The sequence below is a fragment of the Cynoglossus semilaevis genome, chromosome 9 (genome assembly GCF_000523025.1).
Source record: "Cynoglossus semilaevis isolate Cse_v1.0 chromosome 9, Cse_v1.0, whole genome shotgun sequence".
Taxonomy (NCBI): Eukaryota; Metazoa; Chordata; class Actinopteri; order Pleuronectiformes; family Cynoglossidae; genus Cynoglossus; species Cynoglossus semilaevis.
The window spans coordinates 16034368-16051901 of NC_024315.1; the positions used below are offsets into that span (position 1 = coordinate 16034368).

Sequence of the window (17534 nt, forward strand, 5' to 3'; positions counted from 1 at the left end):
GACCAGGGTCTGTGTCTCAAGTCAATAGCACCTAGCTCTAGGAGAACAAACAAACTGAAACCAATCTACACATCAATCCTGTCTGCATACGTTGAAAACGTATACACCATCCCAACATGTGCCATGGTTTTGATGATCATTTAGAGGCAAGGCAACAAACAGTTGTCAGAGAACGAACCTTGGCATCCAACTTGCTTTTGCAAGAGTGCAATATCTCTGGTTTCAACAGCAATCACTGGGACCTACGGTGACATATGACCCCGACACTGCAGTTGGTCACTGGTATGGTTGGCTGTGAACACACACACATGGAAACATTTGCACACACAAGAGGACTTCTTACTCCTTTTTCACTTAGTCACCCAGTGAGCACTCCCTCTTAGCACTTCCATTTTTTTTCTCTGATGGCCATTACGAGCAGCAGACGTTTTTGCCATCCCTCTCCTAAAATAGCTACCAGTTAGCACAGGCAGATGGTTTTGAGACATCAATGGCAAAGAGTACTGGGGTGAAGAAGTGTTGGAGCACAGACTGCCCGACCACTTGACTACTCCGAGGTGGTCATGGTGGTCATGGTGGGTAAAAAAAAAAAAAAAACACTGTTTGTTTGAGTAGATGAACATTTGTTGTAAAATATTAAAAAGTGTAATTTATAGTCAAATAATTAAGACAAGTTTTTTTTTTATTTCATCAGTGTCTAATTATTTCCTGTTCTACAAACATTTAGAAAACATTTTCATTGCTTTACCACATTTTCGACCAACGGCGTTCCATGGTTATGAAATGTATTAAGAAAGTTTGGTTCCATTTTTCTGACGTACGGCACACAAACTCATTTCGCAGGGGACAAATACGTCATCACACAAAGCTATACGTGAAGACTACTTCATTTTATACCAAAAGAAATACAGCTACATTTCAGATAATGTTCACACAGAACAGTACTTTTCAGTCAAATCTATTGTATGTCCCTATAATGTAAGTCCTTTTTCTTTTTTTCTTTTTTACACATAATTGTAGTTTGGTTTAAATGTATAAAATGCTCAATTCCTCCTGTTTCTGTTACAGTTTAAACAACATTTACTCTGGATGACCTGAAAATCTCCCCAATAAATAAAATAAACAATGACAAAGACAGAAAACAGTCAGTGATTTCTATAGGGTCACACAGTAAATAGTTACTTCAAAATATATTTATTATATCATTAATTCCCCTTGTCCTTATTTTTCAGTCATGCTGCTCAGGGATCAATCACGCCCCCTGTGGAATGTACAGAAACATTAGAAACTGTGTTCTATTTACTGTATATAATGCAGCACAACTGGTTACTTTAGAAAAAAAATCTAAAATGGCTTAAAAAAAGCCTCAGGGGAAAAAGAAGCTGTTAATAAAGCCTTTGTAAACAAGCAAACAGTGGTTTCCAAGAAACATAACTCCAGTGAATTCACAGAGTAATGAGAACCATGTCTAAAGTGTTTATCAGCTTCAACACAATTCTGCAGATAAAACTAATGGGGCGGGGGCCGGGGGGTGAACAGTCACATGGACCATCTGGTTGGACTGGTGTTCTGCTGAAGACACTTTTGACACATGCACAGTGTGTTGGCTACAGGTTGAGATTATCTGTATGCATTGGTGTGGTAGGTAAGGTGAAGCCAACGCCTGACTTATCAACGAACCAACTTCAAACCATGTCAGCTCTTTTCCTTTAGTGACTCTTATCTCTCTGTCTGTCCCATTAGGGACAAACCAGGGCTAGAAGACAGTGGGTCATGTTAAAACATAAAGTCCTATTCAAACACACACACACACACACAGACAGAGCTGCTGGTGAACCCTCCCCACCATCCTGCCGGCAGCACACTCACACCACCTCACCATGAGTGCACACACACTAGGTCCAGTTACAGAGTTTGATCTGAAAGACTTGTGTATAGACAGACGTTCATTCAAGTCACAGTAAACATCTCCAGGACTGTCCTTCCCTGAATTATTTTTAGCCGTGTCCTTCTGAGTGTGAGTTATCATTTTTGTAAGTGAAACCAGGATTCATGGAGCTTTGGTCCTCTGGGAAACCACTCTCAACCAAGGTTACAGTAGTTTTCACTTTTTCATTACATTATATTTTATATTAATAGATTTCTCTGTGAAACCCCTGCTGTCAGAACAGACTTTGTATGTTTACTGTTGAACTAGGATAGTGGATCTCCATTTACTGCCTGGAATTTTTTTTAATGTAGTTTATGAAAATGTTAAATACATGTATGTTGTGTAAAATGTGAGCAAATATTTTTGGTCTGTAAAAAAATGTTTTTTTTTTGGATCATCAGGCATGATAACTTATATTTATTATGTTATTTTATTAGTTGTTAAATGTACTTGAATAAGGTTTAACTTTATAAATTATATGTCATGTTTATTGTAGCATTTTTACCAAGAGATTCATTGATGATTTTGTTTTGACTTCTTTTGCAATATTTGAATATTATACTTTCAGTTATCGTAGGGAATGATTCAAAGGTTGTAAGGTATGAAGGAAATAAAATAAGTTAAAATATCACATTTTCTTTCCATTGTGTACAATAATGGTGTGTGTTTGGTGAATCACACTGTTACGACTGTGTTAGTTTGACGTGGAGAAAAAGTAAAACATTTCTACTGGATTTAACAAACCGCTGTATATTAACACAATTGATTGTCTGAAATAGCACAGAGTGGGATTAAAATAAAATCAGACCACAGTGCTGAACTCCCTTGGGTCACGAGCTATCTGGATCCATGAATCTTGGGACAAAACATATCCACAAACACAGAAAGAGAGCAATCAGAACCAGTGGACCGAGCACACACAGAAGCAGGGTTAGATAAACACATCCAGAGCTTCGGTGCTTTCACCTTCTCACGTACGCTGATTTAACAGCTCACACAGTAACTTGGCAGTCATGCTCTTTGCCTCACACTTGGTCGAAGCATCTGTGTTGCACAAGTTCTTTAACTAATTAATTACTAGTACAGGCGTGGGCAAACCTTTTGACCCACGGCCCACAATTGTCTTAAACAGAACAGGGGGAGTGTTTGTGTGAATTAAGATAAATGACATGTAAAAGTCATGCACAAAGGCTAAAATGCTTTTATCATTTTCTACGCCATCTATTGGGGAAACATGGGTATTGCAGCGAAAAGGCAGAAGTATAATGATAATATAAATACATTATATAATTTGGAAAATTTGGCAGGCTGGATGAAAAAGCTGAATGGGCCGCATCTAGCCCCCGGGCCTTAGTTTGCCCATGCCTGTACTAGTATGTAGTATGGAGCTATAATACTGTATTTCACATGTAAATCTATGTTATATAAGCTGCAACCTGAACTAATAAAAAAAAAGGTCAGGGTTTTAAATTATTACATAGATAAGATACAACTCGCAAAAATGTTTGCCTACTGACGTCCATTTAAACTTCTATTTATTCAAACAATCCTTTTAGTCTGTTTTATTTTTTTTTACATGACTTTTTTTCCAATGTGAAAATGACATTGACATTTCTATTGGTAAACCGCAGCTTTATTTCTGTAGAACAGAATAGCAGCTGTGACATAAAAAAAGGGCTAACCTACGATTTTATTTATTTTTTTATAGTGCAACGTTGAGGCAAATCCTTGTCTGCAGCTCACAACACTTGAACTTGTATTTTGACATGTGATGCAACTTGCAAATCATGAATATCACTTCTTTGAATTTAGTACAATAACAGTTGAGAGAATTGCAAAATCATGTCACAACAATAATGCTCGCGAAAAAACAGGGAGCAGGTATAGTGGGGTCATTTTTTTAAGGCTTGGCAGTTTGACAGATTACAGCCGTGTTAGTTTCAGAACCAACTAAACTTCTACAGAAAATGTAAATTTGGAAGGTTTGAATTTTAGTTGTGGAACGTTCTTCCGTTTTAGTACATGATTTAATAACAAGTTAAGTTTTGAGCTACTGTTCACAGCTAATGTGAACCAACCTATTGACGTGGAGGTGTGGTAAAGAAAACAAAGTATTGACATGAATCTACCAACTACCGAATCTATCTACGTTCAGTAGTTGGTACTTTATTGAGTAATTTAAACTATTATAATAATAAAACTATTATAAAGCCTTTTTCCAAACATTGGTCAGACCTGGTGGTAACAACACAGCCTGCAAATAAACTAATTACATGTAATAATAACAAAATCTTATCAATCTAATCAAGTTATGCATTATTAACCTAAACTATAACCTAATTATGAGGACTTTTATTCTCATAATTTAAGAAAAATAAAATAAAGAATACTTAGATCATTGATTTTAAATAAAGAATAAAACAAACATCTGAGTGAAAAAAATAAATCCCTACTTTGTGGTTCAATTTTTTTATTATGGTTTCAAGGATGATAATGTCTATTTTGGGGTTTCAACACAAACCAATTTAATTCTATTTTGTGTTTTTATATCTTTACCTTTGTACTGCTGCACCGTAAATTAAATAAAAAAAAACAGAAAAACATCATAGTAATGCAATGTAACAATTAAGGTTACAATTTTATCACATTGTAAACTTAGGATTTGTATCAATAAAAAGCAGTTAATTTTTTTTTAAATGGCTGCTTTCTTACTGGTCGGAAGTCACATTTGCAATCGTTTATAAAATAAAAAAAAAATTTATTCCAAAAAATGAATTTAATATGTAGATGACATTTATAGCCAATGTAAAGTATACTTGTGAATATAGACATCAGTATGTCAGAAAAGCATTTAAATTTACAGCTATTTAATAAAGAACAGACTTTATAAATTAGTGTGGATCTGACTTTAGTCCCATCAGCAAAACTTTATTTACAGAAACAGTGGTGCAAACCTCTGGCAGCATGGCTCGTAGCTGGGTCTCACACACACACATGCACACTGACATACACACAAATATGTTATCAATCATGAAGCCATACTGTCAACAAACATCTCTAACATTTATTCATGTATTTAACTGAGGCATCTGAAACAAATTAGGATCTCAATTCCAGCCAATTTCCTCTAAAGGAATCTTCTGTTGATTTCATTTTGTTTTCATCAGTGTATAGTGTGTGCGCTTCGGTGCTTGGAGCCAGGCCAAGCACATTTTTCTGAGTCATCAGAGAGGACAGAGTGAGAGGGGAGGAAGAGGAGTAGGAGGAGGAGGAGAAGTACAGGGTAAAGGGAAAGCAGTAGGTGGGAAATCCAGAGTTTCCGTCGTGCTCTGTTTCAGTCGAAGGCCCACACCAAGAATCAACAGGCCGAGAAAACCATTTATTGTTTCAGGCCTGCTAGCAATATGTACCTTCCTGTAACTCAGCAAAACAACGGAGGCAAATGTGCCAAAACACAGCTCACAGAGACAACAGTGCCAACAAGCCGCTGTGTAACAGCCCAACAGAATACTTACAAAACTATTTTGAAAAGTCATCTCTTCATTGTCCTGCTCCACACACGTATAGAGATATCGTTAGCCTCCGCACTCTGTCGCACAATTTAGCTACTCCATGTCGTGAAGACCTCTTCACATGGTAACTATCTAGACCAGGGGCGTCCACACTAGTTTGGGGTGGGTGGGGGTGGGGGGGGCTACTATTCAAATGACCAGGTTAAAGTGATCGACCTACGTTGAAAATCGGGGCTGCAACGATATATCGGATGAATACTGGTATTGGCCGATCTTCCCAATGGGAAATTGACACAGATGATTAACAGATGGTAAATTATAAATTCATTATATCTTGTCTGATCTTTGTACGTCCTAAATCAGGGGTGTCAAACTCATTTTGGTTTACGGGCCGCATATAACCTAATTAGATGTCAGGTGGGCCGGACCAGTACAATCATAACAACTATAATCACCTATAATTAATGTTTAATTATAGTCTGCGTTTGTCTACTTTTCCCAACAAGTACAATTATATTTGATATTTATTATTATTTGTTTATATGTAATGAAATATAATTTCACAAAACATATCCTGAACATGAAGCGTTTCTGTATTTTGTTATTTTCAATATTCATCAAGGGGGCCAGTTTTGGCCCCCGGGCCATATGTTTGACACCACTGCCCTAGATCATGTTGTTATGGTGGTGCTAGCGTAGGTGATTGACATACTGTAGGTACTTCCGTACAGCATGTGAGTTCCAAATTCTATAAACCAACTATAAAAACTGCTGAAGTTATCTATCAATAATTAAATAGAAAATGACATCATCGTCGTGGTCAAACGTCGGCTCAGATGATTTGCAAACAATATAATGATGTAAACAAAAGTAAAGCAAAAAACTAAACCCTAACTGAAGATCCTGATGCAGATGATCTAAGGGGAGAATGATTTTTGATACACACACAAGTAGGCATACATATTTGAGTGTATTCTTAAAATATTTAAATGTGAGAAGACGGCCAGCAGCTATTTGGTATAGTAAATAAACATCAGCACAGTGTGCTATTAAAACAGGAGCCGCCAACTACTGTTTGTGGTTAAGAGCACTATGTAAGGAAAAAAACTATTGCATTACAAGCATTGAAGAGTGAAAACTTTACAACAGCACAAAGGTGCCAAAAACAATGCTCCTCATCTCCCTGAGTGATCTGGGACTTCATCTGCTTTTCACTGATTAACTCAACTTCTAACCTCATCAGTTCAATGGTGCTGGCAGCAGACAGTAGCTCTAGGGGAGTGTTGTGGTAAACTTGTGTGTGGATGAAAACAACTCTTTTACTAGGCAGGTTTTTATGTCTCTTGGACCTGTCAGCCTGCTCCACTGTTTGTTTTCCAGGCCAGCCTGGTAACATATTTGGACAAGAGTGACAGTGAAGTCTATTTTCTCCACCTGGAAGCTTTGCAACTGAGCGGAGGGAAACTCAAGACTGGTTTTGCACACTTCCTGGAAACAGTAAAGCAGGAGGCCCCACTGTCAGGGAAAAGGGTAGAGAGGAAAAGACTGTGCAAGAGAGTCTATAGAGCTGGTAGGAGTATAAGTGGCAATAAACAAAGAAGAAATATGTCAGAATGAACGAGTCTAAATCAAAGTTAATGTTCCTGTACCATGTAGTTGAGAGAAAATGAGTTTGACAGAATGATAAGGAGCACACACCCCTGCCGTAGCCACTGCTGATGCCCAAAAATATCTGTTTACAGTCAGTAGCCCTAATGACCCTACCAGAGGAAGCAGACCTCACAGCCAACATGCTAACAAATACACAACCAAATACACGCACGCTCAAAAACTCACAAATATATACCTGTCCATCAACATCTCAGCAGCCATAAATACAGGTATTCAAAAGGGCGACCCGTTCAAAACGATTGAAAAACTATTCTCCTGGCCTGGAGGAAGTGGCTAATAGATGTGTGATGGTGTGTTGATGGAGCCGTGTGCACGGTTTGTAATAAAAATGCACCGAGAGGAACTGCTTTTGTGGATACAACGCTCTACACAAAGTTAAACAACACTGGAAGACAAGTAGGTGTGAGTGTGGGAAGGTTTGGTTCAAGGCCTCAAGGTGGAGACGGGGCAGAGTTTTGCCTTGGCTGCCACGCAACCCTAATGAAAGCAGTATGATACGTAGGCTTTAGCAATATTTAGTGGTAAAGACAAACACTGTGGGTGAACATGAACCCAAAATGGCTGCTTACATATATTTAACCCAAAAAATATTAAACATAATGCTTTAACACTGTAGACACTGTATGTAAACACATTATTATGTCTCTTCTATCCCTGCAAGTGGTGCTACAAACAAGGGTGAAAGTTGCTCCAAAACTAACTACCTAGTAGTATTTGCCATGCAAATATAAAATGGAACAGACTGTACAAAAGCTGAAGGTGACAGGACTGCACAAAACACAGTATATAATTTGATCAAGGCCTCAGGTGTGGTTTGGGTAAGTACTGATAAGTTTGTCCAGAGGGCAGTATATATTCTGTAGAATACTGAGTAAACACAGGAGTGTATGCAGACAGTAAACATGTCTGACTGTGACCATAAGGAGGCTGTTGACCTTGCTAGTCCCAGATATCGTGTACATTCATGGTGCTAGTTGACCTTCAAGACCGACATGTCTCAACATTTCAGATGTCATTATACCATAGGTCAGGATCTGTATTTCATATGCCACTTTCCTAAAAAAGAAAAAAAAAATACAAAAACCATATCAAAAAGGTTGCAACAGCTGTGTAAACCATGAATAAAAACAGAAAACACGGAAGAAATGTTCCAATAAAGTGAGTCCAGGGCAACAAAAGAATTGGGAAAATTACAGATTACTCAAAACACATATTGGAGGAAAATATCACAGTTGAAAACTATAGAAACTTGGTGTCCAAATGTAAAATTATACTAGTGTAATTATAGTAGTGTAATTCATATTTTATGGATTTAAAACAAGAAATATTTGTACTTGTAATGGTAATGAGGCCTCTACTTCAGCATACAGGATATATATCTATACGCATACACACACACACACACACATATATATATATATATACGTAAATATATACATAAGTATGGGAACTTTTTTTATTTCCCATGGACCGAGGTTCAGTTGAAATAGCGCTTACATTCGAGGACTACACTACCCATAATGCACTGGCACGACATGCACACCGACATGCTAAAACCTAAACCGCTTAAGTTTAAAGCAACGTACACAAACAACCACAACCTGGTATATCACCGACACAATCCATTTATTTCCACAGCATAGCGGACAGTGACGTACCCACTGTCCCAGTTCCTCCGTTCAACCCGTAACACGGGATTTTACAACACATACTCACGCTCACACCGCTGTTTTCCTGGTCCGGCAGCGTAAAGTGTCCCAGTGGAAGAGCGAACCATGGGGGAGCTCTGCATTTATGTTCCGTCTTGGGACAGGGAAAACTTGCGTTTGGTATAGGCTGTGAGTGTTTATCTGTTATTGTCATTGTTCAAACATTAAGTGTGTCCTGTCATAATTATAGATTATGTTATATATATTATTATATTTGTGTGGAAATAATAGTTGGTGGTTATGTGCTTTTGTTATGGGAAATTATGTATATATTTTTAAAATTCACATTATATTCTGCAACACTCCATTGTCAACCCCGTCATAATGAGCTCAATCGTGTAAAAAACAAAGTGTGTCAGGAGGTTGATGAGGATGCTGACCACTGACACCGCTTCTCTTCACCATTCTCACATATGGCTCCAAGTGGTGGAATGTATCACCAGTTATGACGAGTTCACAGAGCAAAACAGGTGGAACATCCGGAGTGTTGATGTAATAAAACTAAGGAGATGATCACAGGCTATAGGAGGAGCAAACAAACAAACCCCCCCGTCTGCATATCAGGGGGGCTGCTGTAGAAGTGGTGTCCAGGATTTTACCTCAAGCAAAGACCTTCCCTTGGGCAGCGATACCTCCTGTCTGGTTAAGAAGAGTGTGTGCAGAACCTGCATCACAGTGTGGCACAACAACTGTTCTGCTGCAGAGAGGACGGCTCTGCCAAGGGTGGTGAACGCCGTGCAGAGGAGCAGCCTGCACCTACGCCACTGACATCTACACCACCAGATGTAGGCAGAGGGCCACCTACAGCCCTGAGACTGTTAGACTCTGGTGTTCTTCAGGTAAAATACAAGCTATGTACAACAATAATGACACACTGAATACATCTGATACTTACTTTAGCCTATTTTGTACACTACTATTCATTTGCAAATTTTATCCACTCGTACAATTTACTGCTGCTGGTACTTTTATGTGTTCAGTTTTTCATCTATTGTGTTTAAGTATTATTAGACTCCTGTTCTTAAGTAACCTTTACACACAATCTTTTTTTTTTTTTACAAGGACATCAGCTATCAGGGTTGTTTTTGTTTGCATTAAAACGTCATAAAATGACAAAAAAAAAGAAAGAAAATTCCTTCATTTACAACTCAAGTTATACGGCATCATTTAAAAGTAAATATAAGCAAAAAAACCCCAAGGTTGACAAATGACAAGATAATAAATGATCTTTGTAAAGGAACATTTTTGCCCAGGTTGAATCTACTGTGGTTAAATACATGGTCTTTGTATTCATATTGATCAGAGTTGCTCCCTACACTCTGTCATATACTTTGTCATTGTTTATGCTGATTTTGCCTTATTATCGCTAAAGTGTTTTCTCTTAATTATTTTTTCTCTTGCCTTTCATTGACATACACCCTGTTTCTTTCCATCTGTTATTGAACATAACAGCTAAGTGGTGGGTCCGTGTGTTAATTGATATTGAACAATCCCCCTGACAATGGAAAGGTAACTGGTGTGGACAGACTACTGACAGACAGACTGGCCTGTGGTAAGAGTTGCAGACAGAAAAGGGGAGAAAATGTGACAAGCATCTGAAGAGGCAGCCAGAGAAACCGTCTACCAAGACTAGGAAGCAATATTTAACAAACGATCGGCAAATAGTTACAAATGGAGGTTAAAGTGAAGCAGCATTACCAGGCACGTAGGTCAGCAGGCCTGTGTTGGCAGCATCCTACCAGGTTGTGGATCAGTAACACTGGACCTGGTATATTAAAGCAAGCACGGGTGATACATGTGCACTGATAGTGTTATTCTGGTATTTATTTTAGAACTGTTTGTGAACAAAGAGAAATTAGAACCATTTCCTATCCTGTTTGCTAATACTAATAATACCATCTCATCCAGCAGAGGCTTCAACGTCCAGACAGAAACATTAGACCAGTTTCTCCCAGTGCAGGGCAGTAAGGTAGTCTACGGCTGACCAGATGAGTGCAAAGGACTGTACTGTAGATGGATTAATACTGTTGATGGCAGTGGCTTCACTGAAGTTTTAAAAGCAACTCTGTTCTGCAGGTCACTATTAAGATGCACATTAATGACTAAAAATCCAAATCTATGAAAATGTTATACACAAACATTCATCTACCTGCTGTTTGTCTTCCTGCTCTTCATCAAAACCAACATTTTTCTAGCCAACTTTTCTCTGCAGTTTCGGCGGAAACCGAACACCAACGTGAGTCAAGGACCCCCTGTACACGCACAAAACACTGCACACGAGTTACCAGACCCTTGGAGTGACAGTCAACATGGTGAAATGCTCCAGTGTCACCATGTGGTGAAAGTTAAATGCCTCATAACTGTAATCATTCTGACTGTCCCTCCACCTTCTTCTCCAGATGTAGCAAAGGTTTCCATTAGAACTGACGACCCCAACATAATGTTTCAACACTGGCTGAATATTAAGGGAGAGACTTGGTATTTAATATGCATCGGATAGAGGTGCATTATGTAACGCAAGTTATCAAAGACTGCAGCACTTTTACTTGCACCATAATATTAGGAAACACAGGGCTTCTGTGACCTTTACTGTGGCCAACAGCTAAATTTGTCCACTGGCCATCTTTTTTCCTCTTAAAGATCTGTTACCTACATTTCTACACTCTGGCTGTCTTCCTACTGGGTCATGTCACAATGACAGGAAGCCGTTGACCTTCTTTGGAGGCAATACAGAGCATTAACTGTGGCCACATCCTTACAACCTGGAACATAAACCAGTCATCGTTTCCAGTCTTGAGAATTAGAAATGCCAAAGTGTAATAAAAATCTAATGTTACAGAAAATGAAAGAAAAATGCAAAAACTCTGGCATGAATCTCCCAAAAACTTATACAGTTTCCACCTTTAACCGATTTTCACCAGTTTTTATGATTTACTGGAAACCCCACTCTCCAGCAGTCGATCCCCGAATGGTTTTGTAGTTTTGGGCCTGGCTGTGGTTTGGTGCCCACAGGCATTATTCTGTACTCTCCCACATGCTTTTACATGATCAATCAAAAGACGGCAGAGAAAATGACTAGTCACACCAACTGGAGAGAGATGGAAAAAGTCAGGACTAACAGTGAGTCACAGAGGATCAAAGGTCTAGTAACTGGTCTGAACTGGAGCTGTAATTTATCATGCACAGTGGGAGGTCACTTACAGGATCCGGTCGATACAGCACACACACATACTGTATGGCATGCAGTTACATTTATATTAACGGATGCAAGGAAACAATCACAGCAGTGTTTCAATTTGTTCATGTTCTTCTCTTGGCCTACTTCTTCTGGACCTGGATATTCCTCACCGTCTCTGTGGTTACAGCAACCATCTGTTTCCTTTATTACAGTACATCCATGCATGTTCTCTAGGAACTTCTCTTTTTCTCTACCTGTTAGCCTTACGTCCAATACTAGCTGCCATTTACAGTGTATACCCCAGCACGTCTAAAGCACCCCTGACACTATGGTTTACTCCTTGCAACCCACAACATTTCACCTGCATGACCCTGACCCTGACCCTGACCTGCTCCCCAGTCTCCTTGTAGATTTTAATGTCCTCTGATAAACACCATGCTCCACTGAACCTAAGGCCCGACCTCAACCTTCAACCTGTCCACCACTGCAATGGCCTCATCTGCAAATAGAGCTACACTTCTGACCTTCTCAGGCAGAACTGAGATGTTGCTGACATACACACATCCAAATCTCTCGCCTCAGCCTTAATTGAACAGCTCCTCACCATGCCGTCGTGGTTTGGCTGTTCACCTTCATAGTTCTCCAGTGATTCATTTTTTAACAACTTCACTCAAAAAGTCTATTCCATGTCATAAGGAATACACTATCTAGGCCAACTTCCTTTCAACTTTTCTTTTTTCCTCACTAACTTCCTGTACTTACTGATTAAACATCCGTCCTGTTAGTCTACACAACCAGTACTTCCTCACTACTTTTATTTCCTTCATCAACATGTCCATCGAGGTCTGCCTCAACCACTACCATCTTCCCTGATGACTCTTGCTCCAGGTATTCTTTTCTCTTCTTACTGACATCTCATTTGTCATCACAAAAATGACAAAAATGCACAACACACCTTCTCTGTGAACTCGGGCTATTGTTCGACACTCTGTGGATTCAAACCTCTGTTCAGGGTGATCTACTCTCCTTTCAGATTTCTATATATACCAATGTAGAACCAACTTCAGTGCTTCTGGTCTCGCTTACATTTCAGTAGGTCAACAGAACACAGTCGACACACAGTTGTCAGTTTCTACCTTCATTTCAGCTGTCCACCTTTACAAGTAATAGCAGTAATACTCAAGGCCCTCTGGTTCTCTGCTGCCCCCTAACTAGCCTTTACTCTCTCTCTCTTTATGGTCTCAACTTTGTTGAGAAACAAAATGATCACAATGTTTGCTCATCTTTAACCTTTTTTGGAAATCGGAAATAAATATATATACATTTTATATAAAAGAAAATTTATTTTTATAGAAATTTATTTTGTTTATAGAAAAAGCACAAATCAACATTCAAAAACTCTTAATGACTTTATCATAATGGATGGAAATAATTCACAGTGATATTAGGACTGTTAAAAGTCTGAGTTTACTGTTAATAAACACAACAATTAAATAAAATGGTTTTCTTTTCATTCAATCCAGTGCGACAGGCCATTTCTTAAAATCTTTCTGTCCTCAAGAACATACTGCAAAGTCATTACAGATTCTGCAGCCTAAGAGGAGAAACCCTTCATTACTCATTACTCTACTGCAAATGTAATCTTAATAATTTTGAAGAATGCCTCAGTCAAGATTTGAACATACCTATCAGCCTCGTGCTGAACTTAAACCGAGAATGCACCAGAATATGAGGCACTGCAGCAACAATGAAGAACAGATGGGTTCTGTCAACAGGCCCATGGTGTTAAAGAGAACTTTCAAATCTTGCATTTTTCCAACAAGTATGTCTAAACAAAGTAGGTCAGATGTTATTGAAACAGCAAGGCGCACAACTTTCTGTCAAAGACGGAGCTATTAAATCAACTTCATTACATCAGGACTTATTTGCTGCTGTGTTTTCTAGTTCCTGGGCTTGAAAGAGTTATTCTGGCTCACAAATATTTATAAATCCAATAAAATAAATAACATATGGGAACTCAAGTAGATTTTTCTTTGAGGAAAGAATTGTCCGCAGCTCAGGGAATTAATAGTGACAGCATGTATGGCTCAGCTGAAAAATAACATTTTAAACACTGTTCTGTTTAGGGCTTTAAACCTATTCTGTACCGGGTTTCAGTTTCTTGTCTCTGGTTTTAAAACCTGTTCCATATAGGCCTCTACATTTATTCTGTTTAGGTCAAAAACATGTTCTATTTAGGGCTAACTAAACTGAAGCCCATATCTTCGTGTACAGTACAGGGTAGTATATATATATATATATATCTTTTTTGGACCGGTGACAACTATCATAGAACCAATTTACAATACAGATGAAACACCCAGGTCTACTGTACGGTTACCTCCCACTGGGTCATACCCTGAATATTTTCACAGGGTCTCTATAACTGTAGAATTATCACAAGCAAAAATGGTTGACAGGATCACTATCTCTAAAATATAACCAAAACTTCTGTTACGCTGAGTTGCTGTTTTTAACTACCATCAAACAAGATGTGCATTTCCTCTGTATAATAATGACATTCATTTACACCTGAAACTAAACGTTGAGGCTCTTTGGATGAACTGCTGTCTGTAAACTGTAGATGTGCTGAATTGTGAACGCGTGCTGAGAAAAATGAGGCCTGAGCAGCAAGTGAGTGCTTGTGTCTCCCAAGTCCTTGGGAATGAACCCAATGAACTGTAGGAGGTGTGCGAAGTAGTTTCTGACAAATCCAAACCTTATTACCACTTCTCCACCTAGTGGCCAAAACTCTTCATCGCTACTGAATGATTCCAAACTGTGTGTCTTACTCTGCTGCAACAGTACGTTGTCAAGAGATGCAAGGAGTGGTAATAAAAAAATATTAAACAAAAGTCAGAAGGAAAATATTTATTCTGAATTTGAAAATAAAATTCTGAGTGGACAGGTAACATGTTGTTGTTGTGACATAATATCGTTATAATTTTAGGGTAATGATTGAACTTCCTAGATTTTTTTTAACTATACAACAATGGTGTTTCCAGTTAAGGAATTCTGAAAACAGGTCACAACAAAATGAAATAGAGAGAGCTTCCACTTTTTATAACTTAAAAAATGATGGCAGCCTGAATCCAATCAGAAAATACATGAAAATGCTTAGCAACAGCCACCACTGAATGACTGTAAAAGAAAAGAATTTTGTAGGATCAAAATGTTTCACAAATTTTAAGGAAATTTTTTTTTAAAATTTAAATGAGAATGAATTCAATTAACTCAGACTTTCCTCCACATGTTTTACACTAACATTTTGTGTGTGTGTGTGTGTGTGTGTGTGTGTGTGTGTGTGTGTAGGGGAGGTCAGGGAGGGCCGGCTACTTTAGCATAATGTGCACAATGACCTTTGTGGTCAACTGAAGGACCAAACGAACATTTCTCAAGGAGAACTCACTTCCAGTGTTCCCCTAATGTAACTGGACCACATCTTGCTTACCCGTCAGCTTCGGCGAACTGCCCTGCCTCAGATGGTATACTGTAGCTAGCCCATTTAATTGGAAGTGGGTGGTGTATCGCTGGGCTGTAGATGGAGGTTGTCGCCTGGTTGGCACCATCTGTCTCTGTCTCTTTCAGTGTCAAATCACTGACTGATAAATGAAGCACATCTCCTGGATCTTGAGAAATTATAAACAACAGGCATTTATTAGATCCTTTACAAAAGTATTTCATTGACGTTTTGAAAAAGGGGCAACGCTGGTTTTACCATAAGGTGTAAAATCAAAACACATTTTGTTCCAGCCTGTGTTTGGAATCTCTTGGACTTCATTCTCCCAGTCTTCTGGTTGAGGGGTCATTTGGTTTGTAGATTTATCTGGACATGTGCTTTTATTGTCTCTGAAAGTTTTACACACAGATTGTTTGTTAGACAGTAGTGGCTTGTTGACAGAAAAGTCTCTTTCCTTTCTAAAAATACGGTGTGTGTGTAAATTAGGTGTTTATAACAACATTCAAACAGGACAGAAAGGGGTGAATAATACATAGCCTTTAAATTCCACATCTTCTTACCTCTTCTTACTTCTGATTTTTTTCCTTTTGAAACCATCTTTTCCTGTTGCATGGCAAAACTGGGAAGCCATTTGTTCCGTACTGAGGGCCAAGGAACCAGAGCCAGGTTCTAAGGCACCATTTCCTAGAACACTGTTTGAAATGTATTCACTGCTGACACTGTTAGACTTCAAGGAAGTTGAACTTCTTTGTCTCCTGAGTGTCTTTGAAGTTGAAGATGCTTCACCTTTGCCCTTGTGCCAGTGATTATTATAACCATTGAGCAGCTTTGGTTTGGTGCTCGGGTGGATGCCAGCCAGTATGTTGTCACTGATCCTAGTGGCAGCTCCCAGGCTTTTGTATGAAGTGACTCCTTTAACCAAACCTGTGCCTTGGACATGGCCATGCACCACACTGTTGGACTGAAGGGAGGTGTGATGTGATTTTCCTCTTCTTAAGATGTAGTTCATGCCATGTTGGGCCATGGCTTCAGCTGTGATGTAGGTGAAAGATTTGTTTCAGCAACATTCATGGAAAAATGTAAAAGTCAGCAATATAAAAAAAATATATTCAAACTTGTCTTTAAAAAAATCATTTCATCCCCCACACTGAGCTGGAATGTATAAACCAATATACAAATCACAACATCAGTTACAACTTATTCCCAAAAGAATCAGGCGTTATATCAAATAAATGTGAGTTATTTGAAAATGACGATCGTGATGATCAAACTTAAATATCATAAAACAAAGGAGACTCCAGACTTAATGACACACCTGTACGGTGTATGACATAAGACAAAATAACACAACCAACTCAGTCTAACAAGTTAAGCGACCCCGGCCTAGCTGTTAGCATGTGGCTAACAGCTAGGCCGGTGAGCATTCCTCACAGTCGAAGGCTTTCTAATTGACAAATATGGTAATGTTGCTATTAATGTGTTTCAGTGTTAAAATAGGTGATAGTGTTAAATTCAAATTTAAATTATTACAACTGTAGGAGATTGACTAAACGCAAACACTACAGTCGGTTGTATCAAATTATTGACCCATTACCTCAACTGTACGCTGGTCTTGAACACACTTTCTCGCCAATTACAAAAGTCACCTAACCCACGTCCACACCCCAAGTGTAGCAGCAGCAGCAGCAGCAATAGCGGTTCGGGCACTAGTGGGCGCCAGAGTCAAAAGGATAACGACAGAGGGATTTGAGGTCGTATGATCTATTATTTGTCTATAATATTTTCAAATTATCTGTTAAGTTTATGTTATTATTAAATACCAGATTCTACAAATTCTCTAACATTCTACATGCCATTGAAATATAAATGTATATTAATTTAAATGAGTCAGACACATATCAAACATTTTTACAATGTGGGAGAAATATTAACATGCATTAGTAGAAATGTCCCTATGTTTACACTTGCCCGTGCATGAATACTGACAATAAAATCTGCTGATTTTTATTTCCTCTACTAGAAGTTCAGGACAACA

General features: G+C 38.6%; 1 protein-coding gene across 1 annotated transcript; it reads right to left on the reverse strand.

The window, feature by feature from the left end:
- Positions 1–550: 550 nt before the first annotated feature.
- LOC103384155 (uncharacterized) lies at positions 551–17230 on the reverse strand. The gene is made up of 5 exons (XM_008317556.3): positions 17094–17230; positions 16060–16531; positions 15758–15888; positions 15491–15668; positions 551–1261 (listed from the first exon to the last, which is right to left on the reverse strand). Exons 2-5 carry the CDS (start codon positions 16521–16523, stop codon positions 1249–1251), a joined length of 786 nt encoding a protein of 261 aa, XP_008315778.1. The 5' UTR covers positions 16524–16531; positions 17094–17230; the 3' UTR covers positions 551–1248.
- Positions 17231–17534: the final 304 nt, after the last annotated feature.